Source organism: Furipterus horrens, unplaced genomic scaffold, assembly GCF_987537825.1.
Source record: "Furipterus horrens unplaced genomic scaffold, mFurHor1.1.pri manual_scaffold_11, whole genome shotgun sequence".
NCBI classification, from domain to species: Eukaryota; Metazoa; Chordata; class Mammalia; order Chiroptera; family Furipteridae; genus Furipterus; species Furipterus horrens.
In genome coordinates, this window is record NW_028327181.1 from 85,413,614 (window position 1) to 85,430,784 (window position 17,171).

General features: G+C 37.2%; 1 protein-coding gene and 1 pseudogene across 4 annotated transcripts in view; both read left to right on the forward strand.

Annotated features, from left to right (window-relative positions):
* The window catches only part of GGNBP2 (gametogenetin binding protein 2), a 32,768-nt gene extending 15,597 nt beyond the window's left edge, over positions 1-17,171 (forward strand). For 2 of the 4 annotated variants that reach the window (XM_090257793.1, XM_090257796.1), the window contains 9 exons: positions 1,387-1,500; positions 8,539-8,748; positions 9,818-9,992; positions 11,274-11,468; positions 13,599-13,746; positions 14,187-14,312; positions 14,395-14,543; positions 15,030-15,278; positions 16,530-17,171. In XM_090257793.1, coding sequence (XP_090113919.1) covers positions 1,387-1,500; positions 8,539-8,748; positions 9,818-9,992; positions 11,274-11,468; positions 13,599-13,746; positions 14,187-14,312; positions 14,395-14,543; positions 15,030-15,278; positions 16,530-16,733 — 1,570 coding nt within the window. In that variant the 3' untranslated portion in view covers positions 16,734-17,171. The remainder of the gene's footprint in view (positions 1-1,386; positions 1,501-8,538; positions 8,749-9,817; positions 9,993-11,273; positions 11,469-13,598; positions 13,747-14,186; positions 14,313-14,394; positions 14,544-15,029; positions 15,279-16,529) is intronic. The other 2 variants (XM_090257795.1, XM_090257794.1) reach the window with 2 other exon arrangements.
* Positions 2,354-3,849, forward strand: LOC149998693 (GTP-binding nuclear protein Ran-like; annotated as a pseudogene).

The following is a 17,171-nucleotide window of genomic DNA, read 5'->3' on the forward strand; positions in this document are numbered from 1 at the left end:
TTATGAGAACTTGAGTTTGAGAGTTAATTAGTTTTAGGAGACTATGGATCGCTCAAACATGATTAGGAAAAGAGGAAATATGGAAATTGAGAGAAGAAGGATGTAACATGGAAGGCAGAGCAGGAGTTGAGATTTTGTTTCAAAAAGAAAGGAACGATGATCTTTGACCTGAGCCCTTATTAGAGTAGCTAGGGAGCTGAGTTATACACACAACGCACGCACGCACACACACGTATATACACATATATAATTTGTGTGTGTGTGTATACATGTATATGTATGATCTTACATGGTGGGCAGGGGGTTGAGAAATACCTATTTTATCTGTATAGAGTAGGTTGAGTAAAGATTCAGAGGTTTCTTTTTCATCTCAAGCATCCAAGGTAATGAATTTCTAGTACTGTAGTGAGACCTGCAGAAGAACAGGCAGGAACCAGTTGTTCAGAATTATGTAAAATTAAGAAGACTATCGCTGATTGGAATACAGACACACATTTTTCTTGGAATGCACACTGCAATAAAGCAAAATGCATGACCAGCACTACATTGAAACCTGTTGGGGAGGAGGAGTCTGGGAAATGTTTAGTAAGTTTATAAAAAATTATTTGTATAGTATTTAACTGCTAATTTAGGCTGTGTATTCATCTTAGTATGCTGTTTTTATTTTAGTATATATGAAAGTTTATTTACTCTTACTTAATCTGTGACTTTTCCAGCTACTTGTAAATGTGAAGGCAGATAAGAATTTAGTGGCCATGGACTAGCTGTGAAATCACATTGAGTAGGTCAGATTTTCAATTTGTGGAATATTGGTCCATGTTTATAGGTGAAAATTTCTTTCGGTCCTTTTGACTTTAAAACACTCCAGGTACATTTGCTCATAAAATGCTTAGTATATTAACCAGTTGCTACCTTGATAAATGTAAGGGCTGTTAAGTCATATGAGGTAAACTTAATAGTTGAGCAGAAGTTTTTATATAAATATATGAGCATATGTTTAAGTGACATTTTAATATGGTTAAATTGAATATGTAATTATATATACAAATTTGCAGGCTTACCCTACTAATATTTTAATGTGTTAAAGAGTTCATGATCTTAATGTCGATTATAGAAGTTACTCCTTCAGATACTCTCGGTGTCACTAAGCTTTGTACTGTGCTGCACTACAGTGAGGGGAGCAGTAGCAGTGTCAGTTCAGAGAAGTTAAGTACAGGTGAGAGAAGTAGTGAAGACCACAGGAAAGACAGCAAGTGTAGGATCATTTTGCATTATGGACCTTTCCAGAACAGTCAGGTAAAATCAAGCAGTCCTTTACTCTGCTTTTTAAAATGTTTTTACCCTTATATATTTCTCCTTCTTGCTAATATTTCTTTCTTCCTGCAGAGGTTGTTGGATGGACGTATGGGAACTAATGTCCCAAGAATGCAGGGATGAAGTAGTTTTAATCGACTCTAGTTGTCTTTTAGAAACACTAGAAACATACCTGCGAAAACACAGGTAAGTGTAAAGGTCATCAAGGTGTAGTTGAAAGGTGCCTTAGCTATCTTATCCAGAGTAACCTGTCACTGATCTCCTTCATATAATAGTATTCCAGCCTTTCCATTGATACCTGGCACTAGGCGGAGTTTAGTGTTAGGTAGGCAGTTCCTTCATGGGATGACTTTCAGTGTTAGCCTTTGTGTTGAGGCAGCTTTTCTCTCTCTCTCTCTCTTTAAAAAAATTTTATCTGTTGATTCCACATCAGCCTTTCAAGAAACACAGAAGGACTGAATTGAGTAAAGTGTACTTAATATTGGAAACTCTAATACTCTTTGTTACTATGATAGAAGCATTTCATGGTGTCATTTTCAAAATTAGAGTTAAATTAGCAGCTTTCACTTAGTAATATTTTGAATTTTTTCTTCTGTATAGTAAGTATTATTTCCTCTCTCTTTTTTTTTCAAAACCTAAAATAAAGTTGGAACTTGAGTGCTTTCTGTACCATAAAAGTAACTTCAATATTTTTATAACCATTTTTTAAAAGATTTTATTTATTTTTAGAGAGAGGGGCAGGGAGGGAGAAAGAGGGGGAGAGAAACCTCAATGTGTGGTTGCCTCTCATGCACCCCCATCTGGGGGCCTGGCCCGCAACCCAGGCATGTGCCCTGACTGGGAATTGAACCGGTAATATTTGGTTCGTAGGCTGGCACTTAATCCACTGAGCCACACCAGCCAGCGTTTTTTGGGGGGTGGGGATGGGTGTTTAACTACTGCTTAACAAAGGAATTTTCTAAGTGTCATTAGCATTTGGAAATTCATAGGGAAGAGAGAGTATAGTAGGATAGGAAACTGGTAAGGGAGACATCTAGAGATGCTGTTCCTGGGGTGAGTTATACTGTTTTAATATAAATTTATTACCTGTTGGGTTTTTGGTTGTATGTTCATTGACTTTGGGACAAATATATATAATTACTTTGGGGATGCTTCTAGAAGACCCACATGAATTATAAAAATTGGCGTTATCAAGATTGGTGTGTATATGGCAATGAGCTAGTGCCCTAACCCTGCATACTAACTTTATTATGTGTTTTTCTTTATATATATATATTAAAGGTATTTATTTATTTTTAGAGAGAAGGGAAGGAAGGGAGAAAGTGAAGGAAAGAAACATCCATGTGAGAGAGAAACATTGATCAGTTGCCTCTCACACGCCCCCAACTGGGCACCTGGCCTGCAACCCAGGCATGTGCGCTGACCAGGAATTGAATTGGCGTTCTTTCAGTTCGCAGGCTGGTGTTCAGTCCACTAAGCCACACATGCCAGGGTTGTGTTTTTCTTTTTTTCAATTAAAAACTTGGTTTATTTGCTTTTTTGGTTGATTATATTCCAAGACAGTAGATAATGTATCGATTATTTGGAGTACACTTATAGATTCCTTCCTTTTTCAATATGAATTGATCCTTATATTCTATATGAATTGGTCCATCAATTGGTTCATAAATTACTAGTTACCAGAGTTAATATTTTGGAGTTTCCTATAATGATTGTGGATATATTATATATTTGGGGGGCAATATTTTTTATTTATAAGAAGGTAGAGTCCATTTTATAAGTATTTTAAGAGTAGAGAGCAGTATGATTATGAGAAGGGAGTAATCGAAGTTTCATTGGAGTCAGATGGGCCCAGAGGCACTTTTGGAAGTAATGTCACTGTGGCTGCTCAAGGAGAACCCCAAGTTCAGTTCAAAGTTATATTGGTTGGTGCTGTTGTGACTGGATAGATTGCATTTGTGAAACGCCATTTGACTGATGAATTTAAAAATAAGTATTTAGACATCTTGGGTGCTGAAATACATCCCCCCATGTTCCACACCAACAGAGGACATACTGAGTTCAGTGTGTGGGATACAGCTGGCCAGGAGAAGTTCAATGGACTGAGAGACAGCCATTACATCCAAGCCCAGTGTGCCATTAACTGTATTTGATGTAACTCTTGAGAGTTACTTACAAGAGTGTGCCTAACTGGAATAGAGATCTGGTGCAAGTGTGTGAAAACATTCCCATTGTGATATGTGGTAGCAAAAGTGGATATTAAGGACAGGAAAGTTAAGGCAAAATCAGTTGTCTTCCACCAAAAGAAGAGTCTTCAGTACTGTGACATTTCTGCCTGAAGTATCTACAACTTTGGAAAGCCCTTCTTCCGGCTTGCTAGAAAACTGATTGGAGAGCCTAACTTGGAGTTTTGTTGCCCTGCCTGCTCTTGCCCCACCAGAGCTTGTCACAGACCCAGCTTTGGCAGCACAACATGAACAGGGTCTAGAGGTGGCTCAGACCGCTGCTGTCAGGGATGAGGATGACAACCTGTGAGAAAGGGAGGCTGGAGCCCAGCATCAGAAGTCTAGTTTGATAGGCAACTGTTCTGTGATGTCAGTGGTGCAGTGTGTTTGCCACTTAATTACATAGCTAAGCAGAAAATGTGCTTGGTCTCTGGGATGCTGAAGGAGAAGAATGGGCTTCAGAGCGAATGTGGCAGTTAAAAAGAAAAGCCTTTATTTGTTAGACCTGCATGTTTAGCTGTTTTGGAATGCAGTTGTTTTCTTACTGAGTTTCAAACAGAAACCGCTACAGTCACATCACAATATTCAGTGGTGAAACATTGCTTGTTTGTTCCCATTCCTTTTTGTTTAGAATCAGAATATAAAGTATTTAAAATACCTTAAAAAAAACATTGCTTTGAATCTAGGTCCTACTGATTATAACTTGGTATTAGTTACTTAACTTTTCTGTACCTCTTTTCTTCAAGGCAAAAATAATGATGGTAGTGATCTTCTGGGACCTACTGTAGGGTCAGTTTGTTGTAGGGATTGGTGATAGTAAAGCTTACTTAGAACACTATCTGGCACATAGTAAGCACATCAGTGAACGTTTGCATGTCAGATAATGCAAGTCCTTGTTATTCCTGTATATCTAGTTCTTGTTTTGGGTAGGTTTGAGTTTTTGAGGCATAGTCAGTTGAAAGTGATTTTTAAATGTCTAAATAATGCTCCTGAGGTCTTAGGAAACTGAAATCTCTGCCTAAATGAATGTTTTTAAGGTTTATGTGCAAGGTTACTTTTGAAAAGAAGAAAAATCACTTTCATTCTTACAGCTGTCATATAATAACTTTAACTCATTCTTTACTTACGCTTATATGACTTACGATAATGTACAGTCATGCATATGAAACGACTTTGAGGGTTTAAAGCAGTACAATACGGGGGAAATATTTCAAGTTTTTTTTTATTTTTTAAAGATTTATTTATTTTTAGAGAGAGGAGAAGGGAAGGAGAAAGAGGGACAGAAACATCAGTGTGTGGTTGCCTCTTGAGCATCCCCAGTGGAGGACCTGGCCCACAACCCAAGCATGTGCCCTGACTGGGAATCAAACTGGTGATCCGGTGCTCAATCACCTGAGCCACACCAACCAGGGCTCAAGTTTTACTATTGGTACTGTTTGATATTTAACCATTTATTTACCAGAAGATGTAAACTTACTATTTATAACCTGAAAACATGGAAGGCTTTGTTATTTCTGTGTCCATGTCCATTTATTTCTCCCTCCAAGGGGAAAACATTTTTTTTTAATTGTGGTAAAAGAAAACCACGTAATATAAATTTATCCTCTTAACAGTTTTCAAGTGTACATTACAGTGGTGTTAACTATATGCATGTTGTTATGCAGCAGAATGCTAGAAATTTTTCATCTTCCGTGATTGAAACTATACCCATTGAACATCTCCCCTTTTTATCCTTGTCCCCATTCCCTGGCAACCACCATTCTATTTTGTATTGCTATGAGTTTGATTACTTTAGATAACTTATATAGGTGAAATCTTGCAGTATTGTATTTGTCTTTTTGTGATCAGCTTATTTTCCTTAGCATAATGTGCTCAAGGTTCATCTATGTTGTAACATATGACAGAATTTCATTCATTTTTATAGCTGAATATTATTTCATTGTATGTATATACCACATTCACCTATGAACATACATTAAGCTTGCTCCCACATCTTGACTATTGTAAAGAATCCTGCAGTGAACATGAGTGTGCAAATATCTCTTTAAGATCTTATTTTCAGTTCTTTAGGATACGTATCCAGAAGTGGATTGCTGGATCATAACGGTAGTTCTATTTTTAATTTCTTGAGGAAATGCCATACTGGCAGCACCATTTTATAATCCCACAAAGGTTTTAATTTCTCCACATCCTTGCCACCACTTGTTATTTTCTATTTTTTTGATAGTGGTCATAGTAACGTGTACGAGCTGATATTGCATGGTTTTGATTTGCATTTCCCTGATGATTAGTGATACTGAGCATCTTTTCATATGCTTGTTAGTCATTTGTATATCTTTGGAGAAATGACTGTTTATGTCTTTTGCCTATTTTTTAATCGAATTTTTTTGTTATTGGGTTGTAGTTCTTTATATATTCTGGAGATTAACCCTTTACCCATTTGCAAATATTCTATAGGTTGCGTTTCACTGTGTTGATTGTTTCCTTAGCTACACAGAAGTTTTTAAGATTGATGTTGTCTCATTTATCTATTTTTGCTTTTGTTCCCCATGCTTTTGATGTCATATCTAAGCAAGTATCAGTTCTTCCAGTGTCATGAAGTTTTTCTGCCCTGTGCTTTCTTCTAGGAGTTTTATAGTTTCAGGTCTTTAACCCATTTTGAATTAATTTTAAATTTTTATTTGTCTGCATTATTGCCTCTTTACCAAGTGTGCTTAGAGCCTCTATTTTAACATACATTCACTTCAAGAAACACAGTTATCTATTGTTGGGCCAGAAAGATGTGTGTATGAAACTAGTGCATGGCAGCATAGGGTAACTACTGTATAAAAAGTGTAAATCAAGTAAGTGGAATGCAGAGGAAGGTTGAATTCTAGTGATGGGAATTGCAGAAGGCTTCTTTAAGGATGGACGCGATTTGGGCAAATGGTGAAGGATGTGGAGAGGAGTGGGAAGGAGACAGAAGGAAAAAGATGGAGGTTGAGACACATGAATTATATGCAGAGCAGTCCATTATATATATGGTGTGTGTGTAGGGCAGGGTAGAGTAGGGGGGAGCATGAAGGGAGAGGTGAACCTTGAAAAATATGGCTGGAAATAGCAGGTTGGTTAAGAGAAGTAGTCACTGAATGCTTTAATAAGTTTGAATTTTATTTGTAGACAGTGAAGCTGTTTCTAAGCTGAGAGTGAAATAATCAGATTTGTATTTAAAAATTATTTTGGCCCTGACTGGTGTGGCTCAGTGGATTGAGTACCAACCTGTAACCAAAAGGTCACCAGTTTAATTCCCAGTCAGGGCATATGCCTGGGTTGCAGGCCAGGTCCCCAGTTGGGGGCATGTGAGAGGCAACCACACACTGACATTTCTCTCCCTCTCTCTCCCTACCTACCCCTCTCTATAAAAATAAATAAATAAAGTCTTTAAAAAAACATCATTTTGGTATGAGAGATGCATTAGAGCTAGGAAGAGTGGAAACAGAAACCAGTTACGAAACTTTTAAAAATTGTCTAGGCGATTTAAAATAGAAGAGACAATTGAAAGAAGGGACCTACATAGATGTAAGAAAGATTTGATACCAGTTGGCTCCATCCCCCCACAGAGGACCCAAGGAGAAATTGGAATTAACTGAGGTTTTCATCCTGGGTGACTGTGAATGGTGATGTTCTTAACAGGGATGGAAGAGGACATAGGGAGGTAACAGTGTTGCCTTTGGTTTTGGACAGTGAGTTTAACGTGTTGCCTATTGGACATCTGTGATGGCCCTCATTTTTTGGTATGGGTATAGCCTCTAGGCAAGGGCAGGCTGGGACTTGAACAGAGCTATAGAGCTGAAAATCAGACATGTTGGCTAAAGCCATGAGAACAGATGAGCTCACCTAGTAATGAATTTAAATCAAAGAGATCAGAATTTCCTGGTTCTACCCCTGGTCAGTTGGTTGGAGCATCGGAGCATCATCCATGCACCAGAAGGTTGTGGGTTTGATCCAGGTCAGGGCACACACCTAGGTTGCTTTTTGATTGCTGGTCTGGGCGCATCCAGGTGGTAACTGATAGATGTTTCTCTCGCATCGATGTTTTCTCTTACTCTCTTTCTCTTCCTCTCTCTCTAAAATTAATAAACGTGTCCTTAGGTGAGGATTAAAATTTTTTTTTCCTGGTTCTATTTATTTATAGCAAGGGAGAAAGAGAGGGACAGAAACATCTATGTGAGAGAGAAACACTGTTAGCTGCCTCTTGTACGTCCCATCCAGGGACTGAACGCCGCCACCTAGGCTTGTGCCCTGACTGGGAACCTTTTACTTGGCGGTACAATGCCCAACCAACTGAGCTACATTGGTCAGGGTGGCCTCTTCTTTTTTCTTTCTGATTGAGTAACATTTGGTTTCTTAAAGAAAATTTTGTCATCCTCTACTTTAACATGCTCTTCTACACTTTTGCCATATTATATACACAAGTTTGAACCAGATTTCTATGTAAATGTTGTTTGTATTATAACTATATTGTTGCTCTCAGGTCCCAAATGCTTAGCTAGTGATGAACTAAAATAAAATGTAGTAGAGATCTGAATCAAGGTTTACTGGTTGAAGATACCAGCTATTTTCAGAGGGTGAAAGGAAAGGGATCCTACAAGCCATTTGTAGCCTCTGTTGTGTTATTTCTGACCTGTGCAAATAGCTTTTGAAGTGGAGATGCGCTAGTCTTTGGCAGCTAATATTTCCTGGGCATGCATTCTGTGAACTAACAAGTACATAACTGCCTTGTTCTTTTAGATCCCTGTGCTTTTCAAGTTTAAAAATCATTTACAAATGGAGATCTAGCTATACTTATGTAATCTCTAAATTTGTATTTACTTACATGTATATGTTTTCCATTGTGTATGGAGGCTTTTTTTTAAATGCTGTACATGGGAGGTCAGTATCATTGTCAAGTACACCATTATGTCCCTCATGAAATAATTATACAGCCAATTCTTAATTTTGATCTTTTTCTTTTCAACAGGTTTTGCACTGATTGCAAAAATAAAGTCCTTCGAGCCTACAATATCCTTATTGGTGAACTTGATTGCAGCAAAGAGAAGGGCTACTGTGCTGCACTTTATGAAGGTTTGCGGTGCTGTCCACATGAACGACACATACATGTTTGTTGTGAAACGGACTTCATTGCACATCTCTTGGGTCGTGCTGAGCCAGAGTTCGCAGGAGGGTATGAGTATGTAATTTGCTAGAATGGGCTATCTAGCGCTTTGCTTCATTTTATTACTAAAAGTTTATTTCCATCATCTTTTGCCTCAGTACATATGATATATGTATAAATTAAGTGTGCCTGTAAAATTTTTGCTTTCTTTAAAATACGCATTTCTTAATTGAGTAAGTAAAAATAGGGAAAAAGTGTTCTGTGGTGTTTGGTTCAGCCCTCTGCTCTTGTTGCTTGAAGTAGGCAGGCTTTTTTGGCTTTCATTATTACAGATTATCATTTTCACTTGAAAATGATTAGAAATGATTTTTTTTTTCCTCCTCTATCCATGCATTTCCATATTTAAATTTTGTTCATAATGATGGTTTCTGCATAGGAAGTGAGGTCATTACAGCAGGGGGTTAAGAAATACTTAATGTAATTCATGAACTGTGTGTATTTTTAAATTATATAGAAACCTAAAATTTTGTCTCTGGCTTTTTCTGGTGAAAATACCAGAAAAAGTTGTTTATAGAATAAATGGATCCCATTTTTTTTTGTTTTGTTTTGTGTACTATCTCTCATTTGAGTGCCTACTTTCTGCTAGGCATTTAGAATACAAAGACTTCTTTTATCACTGAAGTTCTGTGAACACTTTTAAAGACTGGCCTAGAAGGCTTTTGCCCATGATTAAATTAGTTTGGAATTGCCTTTCTCCATTTACCCTAAAAAAAAAAAAAAAAAAAAAATCAGGCATTTGCTGTAATTGGAAGGTTAAAGGAACTGTCATGCCTGCTACGAGCTGGGCACTTGTATGTGACTTCTTTGTGCCCGAGAAAACATCTGTTTGGGGCCAGTTCCTGAATTACCTTACTTTTTAGCAATATTAGGACTGAGTTCTGCCTGCATGTGTATTTCTCATTGGTTATATACATGTGTGCTTGTGTATTTATCTATACATTGAGTTTGAATAATTGTCTTGTTATTAGGTTGTTAATAGATATGAAGATTGTGTTTAAAAGTTGAACTTGCAGATGTGTTATCTATCTTTTACTGTTTCAGTTAAGGGTATTAGGAATTTTGTGTGACTTATTTTCCTTTATAGGCGAAGAGAAAGGCATGCTAAGACAATAGATATAGCTCAAGAAGAAGTTCTGACCTGTTTGGGAATTCATCTTTATGAAAGACTGCATAGGATCTGGCAAAAACTACGAGCAGAAGAGCAGACGTGGCAGATGCTTTTCTACCTTGGTGTTGATGCCTTACGCAAGAGTTTTGAGGTAAGAACTCAAAACTGCTTTGGTGTCCATGATTGCTTAGTCAAGTTATTGGACTGAATCTTAATATAAGCTACCAGTCTCACCTTGCCTCAGGGCTGAAATCCACTGATACAGTGTCGTGCCTTTTGGGGAGGTGAGGGAGGGATTTTTTGGGAACTGGAATTTCGAAGTAGTTTGTGGATTTTTCTTTGTTTTTTAGTCCTGTTATTCTATAAGCCTTGGCTTTTTAGACTTTCTCAGAGTAGAAAACTGAAGTGGGTGATTATTTAACAAGATGCTGCCATGAACCATAAGTAATAAGAAGTTAAAAGCAGCCCCAAAATAAGCAACAAAATTAGAGACTGTTAATGAGTCCCAGTTTGCTTGCTGATGTTCAATAATATGAAGTAAATGCTGTCAAAACGCCATGATGTAAGAACTATTCTGCCCCTGTATGGGTAGTTCTCTTGGTTAGAGTGTCGTCCCAATATGCCAAGGTTGTGGGTTTGATATCCTGTTGGGGCACATAGAAGAATCAGCCAATGAATGCATAAATAAGTGGAACAACAAAACACCACTTTACTTTCTCTTTCTCCCCCTCCCTCCCTCCTTCCCCCTCCTCAAATCAATAAATAAATTTTTTAAAAAGAGAACTTAGAAGGACACTGAAGGGTCTCTATAATATTGGTACTGGGATTAGTGCTTGTGATTTGGTTACCTTTTTTTCATTTATACCCTGTAGAATGTGTTTTTTGGTTAGTGAATATTTTGTTATATTCTAGGACATGGTTGTAATTCTTTCACTGATTCACCAGTCCTTTTTGAGAATGGTATGAAAACTACAAACCTTTTTTTTCAGAAGCCTATCATGAACTTAATGGACTGTTCTTGGGAGTCTGAGGAGATCTGTACTAGTTCTTGCTGAACAGATTTCTTATTCCTTCTCTTTGTATGTTTGTATCTTCAGAAACTAGATCATCTAATGAGGTTAAGTAATTTCATTGTGTGAAGAAATGAATGTTTACTTTGCTATGTTAAAATTCTAAAATGTGAGTTAAAATATGCTGGAGGAGTGTGGATAAGTCTACCTATCCATAGGGATTAGTTGTGTGTTCACTTCCTGAGTAGACTTCAAGACTGTCATCACTTAAGGTATTAAAATTTGAGATCGTTTGTGGGGACTGTGACAGAATTGCAGCATGAAATACCTGTTTCTGTGTTTGTGGTATCATTTAAAATTAACAAATGAGAATTTTTATGAAAAAATAAAGTTTTGCCTGATCACTGTCAACTTTGTAATAGATGACTGTGGAAAAAGTACAAGGTATTAGCCGATTGGAACAACTATGTGAAGAATTTTCAGAGGAGGAACGAGTAAGAGAACTCAAGCAAGAAAAGAAACGCCAAAAACGGAAGAATAGACGAAAAAATAAATGTGTATGTGACATTCCTACTCCCCTACAAACAGCAGATGAAAAAGAAGTAAGCCAAGAGAAGGTAGTATTCCTTAATATTGACTCACGAATAGACAGTATTGCTTTTTGCTAAATTTTGGTATTTTTACTGTACTTTTTCCAAAATGTGAGCCTTTTTTCCTGCTATAATCTGTATAAGCCAAAAATTTTAATGTCATATATTTGTTTTACAAAGACCATGTTGGATAGTTATCTTTTCCCTGACCTTAGTATGCTGTTAGATCAAAATTCAAATGTGGAGAGTTTTCAACTATTTGGTCTCAGGACCCCTTTGCGTTCTTAAAAATTAAGGTTCCCATGAGGTTTTGTTATGTAGATTAATACTTGTCCACATTTAGTGTATTAGAAATTAAAATGGATAAATTTAAAAGTATAAATAACTTTTCAAAAGAAAAGGTGAGAAGGGTGACATTATTTTTGTATTTTTGTCAGTCTAATATTTGGCTTAAAAGGAATCAGTTGGATTCTTGTGTCTGCCTCTGCATTCAGTCTGTTTTCCTATGTTGGTTGAAGCACATGAAGCCTCACAGATATATATGGTAGCATAAGGGAGGAGTATTCTAATATAAACCTTTTCAGATAGTTGTGGATATTCTTTGGCATTACAACTCAACAAATGGTAGTCTTAAAGATTAGTTGCAGTTCCATACTCTGTTATTTAAAATCCATTGGTCTGTCTTGCACTTTGAATAGATCTTTTACTCGTGCATGATTTTTTAACAACATGCATCGGTTTGAAAGATACTGGTTCACTGAGTATCTTCCCAGGTATTGACATTTCGTTACATAATGTCAGATAATCACGTTAAAACTACTTCTGAGCTCATCAGAAAGGTTTTTAATTATTGGAAAGCTTCAAACTCATTGTGCTTGCATATACAAGTTTTCGAAATTCTGATTGTAGTTTGAGAGAGTGAATTTTATCATTGACACCAAACACTGTCCATTGTTTTCTTTGAAGTGATGGGCTGGCTTCATTCATTTTTGAGGAAATGTCTTTTAAATATCCAGCGTCTTATTTCTTTCTTTCAAGTGAATTGATGTTCCAGGGAAAATAGAAGCTAGTTCAGCTTACACCTTACTGCTGCACAAGTACTTTTCCTTGAGACAAGAATTGTTCTTTGGTATTCAGAAGTGCTTTAAGCATACTTCCCATTTGTCACATAGACTATTAAAAAGACATCTACTCATGGGTTGCAGAGAAGGAAAACTCTGACTCCAAAAAACCTCCGCTGCCTTGCGGCATACCTCTTCAGGGGAAAGGCTAAGGGAGTAAACCCCGACAGAAAATCCGGAGCCGGAGTCCCTAAGGCGGTTTGACGTTGTAGTCAACACCGGCAACTCCTGCGGCGCACCTGAAGCCAAGCAGTATTGACTCAGTCTTTCCCTTGGACCCTTCAGCTGCGAAGAGAGGGGGGGTCTGCTGCATGGGCAACAGCAGACCCTCCATATCACCCTGCCCAGGCTCTGTAGCTTCAGCTTCACTGGAGAGGACACTCCAGCGTCATCGCAAGATGACAGATACCGTGTCACTCCCGAGTCGGACTGCACAGCCATTCTCGGCGGTGCAGATAGACTCTTAAGAAGCTACACCATCGTCTCTCGAGACGGACAGCTGCCGACGACTCATGGGTTGATATTCAATAAAATTAATATTTTTACTGCTTCAAAGACATTCATAAATGAAATACCTATCATCCATCTATCCATCTTTCTCCTGAGAGTGCTTGACAAGTGAAGTATATAGTGACTATTAGTACACTTCTGTTGCCATTACCTTGATTTTGTGCTAAAGCACTTAGCGCTTTTTCCACTGTTGCTTTTGTACCATCAGTGTGTCAATACAGTGAAAAAAGCAAATCATATCTTAGTATTATGATTAAAAATAGTTTTGGCCTAGGGAACCCCTAGCTCAGCAGACCACACTTGGAGGACTGTTGTCCTAGACTTAATACCATTTAATCTTAACTTGCTTTTAGTTGGTTCATAGTCCTGAAGTGAATTAATAATTTTTCATGAGAGTGGTTTTTTTTTTTCTTTTTAATTGTTAACCTTATAACCCTAACCATAACTGGTTAATATTAAAGAAAGTAAAGTGTAGCCATTATGGAGGTAAAGCTTTTTAAAATTCTCTTAATATTGATCCTTAAAGGAAACAGACTTCATAGAAAACAGCTGCAAGGCCTGTGGCAGCACTGAAGACGGTAATAATTGTGTAGAAGTAATGGTTACCAACGAAAATACATCGTGTACCTGTCCTAGCAGTGGCAATCTTTTGGGGTCCCCTAAAATAAAGAAAGGTAAGTAAATACAGTTTCTTCTTAAAATTAACTCTTAGTTTTTTTCTTTTAATAAGAGCTTTTAGAGATGTTGTAACCTAGCATTCAGGAATTGCTTTATAGCATCAAGAATATCGTGTGTGTGTGCGTGTGTGTGTGTGTGTGTGTGGAATTATTTATTTAATTCTATTACACTTGTCCCAATTTTTCCCCCATTGCTCTCCCCTACCCCTTTCAGTCCCCCAGTAGTTCTTTTTTTAATGGTGTTTGGTTTGTTAGTATTTGATTTTTCAAAGAAAACACCCTGTAAATCCCTAATCATATTTTCATTATTTAATTTACTTTCTATTTTTGATAAACTATCAATTTAAATTTTTTTCTGTGGTCTTTAGTTGGTTCAATCTTTGTCTTAACATGTTTATTGGTATGTTAATTGTAACTGTTACCTAATTTATTCTCAGGCTTATCTCCACACTGTAATGGTAGCGATTGTGGATATTCATCTAGCATGGAAGGAAGTGAAACAGGTTCTCGGGAGGGGTCAGATGTTGCCTGCACTGAAGGCATTTGTAATCATGATGAACACGGTAGGTTCAGAACAAGCTACACAATTATTTCTGCTACATGGCTGATTTAAGCACATAAGTAAGAGAATATTGATTTCTGCAGGTGATGACTCCTGTGTTCATCACTGTGAAGACAAAGAGGATGATGGCGATAGTTGTGTTGAATGTTGGGCAAATTCTGAAGAGAACAACACCAAAGGAAAAAATAAAAAGAAGAAAAAGAAAAGCAAGATGTTGAAATGTGATGAACATGTAAGCGTCATACTTGTGATTCTTAAGCCTTTGCTGTTGAAGGAAGAACAGCCTATTTTTCTTTAGAGTGGCAAGTGTGCAGCTTAGCTGCTAGGATTTATGTATTTTTTTAAGGAATGAGTGCCTTATGCAGTTCCATTGGTTGCTCATCTTGTGATTTGTCTGTGTGTCTGATGTTGTCATTTGTCCAACAATCCATGAGAATCATAAATCCAATTATTCTTTTCATAATTCTTTGAAATGTATTAAGCAGTTTGCTTGATCTTAGTTTTCCCATCTGTAAAATGAAGATAAAGGTCCCTAATCAGATTAGGTTCTATGAAGATGAAATGAAATTATTAGTGATGGGTTAGCATAGCATCTGGTATGTGGTGTCTAATAAATTTCAGCTACTGCTTTTATTTAGCATTCTTTTTAAAAAAATCTGTTAGGGCATGTTTTATTACCTGCCTTTTTTACCTGGGACATCCTTTGCTATGGTTTCAGATCCAAAAGCTTGGAAGCTGTATTACAGATCCAGGTAATCGAGAGACCTCAGGAAGTACCGTGCACACAGTGTTTCACCGCGATAAGACCAAAGACACACATCCTGAAAGCTGTTGTAGCTCTGAAAAGCGTGGGCAGCCATTGCCTTGGTTTGAGCATAGGAAAAATGTACCACAGTTTGCAGAACCTACAGAAACATCATTTGGTCCTGATTCTGGAAAAGGTGCCAAGAGCTTAGTTGAACTTCTTGTAAGTAAGCCATGATGTCTTATTGTGGATCACTGATTGCTCTTGGGCTAGATGTGGGAGGGGACAGTATTTTTGAGGGTTTAAAGTTGGGAGTTGGGGAAGGCTCTTAAGATATTAAGGGCATACTTTTATTACTTTGTTGCGCCTGTGGTTTTATGCAACTACTCTGAAGTATATTTCCTTGTCCTCTTTTGTCTCAAAGGTAGAAGAGACTAGTTAAGAGAGGAGGATAAAATTAGCATTATGTCTAAGAATCTGCCTCCTTGAAGGAGGAGGGTTATTGTAGGCAAACCACCTTTTATTTTTTAAAAATAATTGATTTTAGAGAAACATTGATTTGTATTTCCACTTCTTTATGCATTCATTGGTTGCTTCTTGTGTATGTCCCAACCAGAGATCAAAACCGCAACCTTGCCATATCAGGACAGTGCTCCAACCAACTGAGCCACCAGGCCAGCACAAACTGCCTTTCTGAGTGGCAATTTATAGTAGCTACCCTTCCAGAACAGGAAAACATACAGAATCTGAACTAGAGCCCACTTTTCTAGGTTGCTTCCTTTCTGTGTCATGTAGGATAAAAGTATAACTGAACTTGGAAAACCTTTCATAATTGATTCCAGTTGTTGATACTTGAGATGAAGTATATATACCTGATTCCAAGTGATCCAGTGCATAGTTTGTGTGGGGCGTGGAGGAGGGGCAAGGAAGAAGGATGGTGTTTTTTCTTTAGTTATTAGGATCCTAATGGAACCAAATCCTTTAGAATGCTAGTTGTTCTCTCTTTTTTTTTCTTTTTTATATGGTTATAAAGTTAAGGGGTGTTGCTGTGTAACTATACTTAAAAAAAGGTTATATTTTACTTAATTTATAGAAATAAAAGTTTCACCCGAGGCTCAGGTGGAGATAAGTCTGGTTATTTGAAATTTGGTAACTAGTTGTAACCATCTCCAAGTAGTCATTTTTTTAAGGCAGTAAGAAGGTACGTTATTATCAGCTAGGCTCTCATAAGCTTCAGGGACAAGGTATAGAGCCAGAGTTTCAAACCAAGTTCAGTTGGATTTTATTCTTATTTAGTACTTTCTAAGATAGAATGACATTATGCTTATTCTGTAAACATTCCAATTAACAGCTTTATTTTACTTAATTGAAACTGAAATGCTAGACTGCTTTAATATTTAGCTGTCCTCCATCAGCAAAGCATTTTCCATTCTGAATTTAAGTCATAGTCTTAACTTTTGCTTTAATTTGCAGGATGAGTCTGAATGTACTTCAGATGAGGATGTCTTTATCTCACAAGATGAAATACAGTCATTTATGGCTAATAACCAGTCATTCTACAGCAATAGAGAACAATACCGACAGCATCTGAAGGAGAAATTTAATAAATACTGCCGCTTAAATGATCACAAGAGGCCCATTTGTAGTGGCTGGTTGACAACTGCTGGAGCAAATTAAGTAAATAAAATAGCTCTGTCTTTCAGTGAAACACTCAAGATGACTACTGCGCCTTCTATTTCAAAAAACCTCTTAATTTAGTGACTTATGGCAAACTTTTATCTTAAATCAATGTGATTCTTTCTTGTTTTGGGAGATGGTGGAGGTAACCTCATTACTTTGTTCTTCAGGCTTGTGTCTTTAGTTGTGTGGCTGCGCAGGCCTGCCATATGATTTAAGCCATCTCTTTTCATTAAATGTTCCTCTTCCTGTGAGACTTACTAAAGCAACTTAGTGGCAAAAAGTAATGTTGTACTTATACTTCTGTACAGAAATGACAATGAGCTGAATATTATGGTTTTACGAAGTAGACATCCACTTGCGAAATGTTTGGATGTAATGTTAAAGCGCAATGTGCAAAATTTAAATAAAGAATATTTATTAATACGCACATTAAAA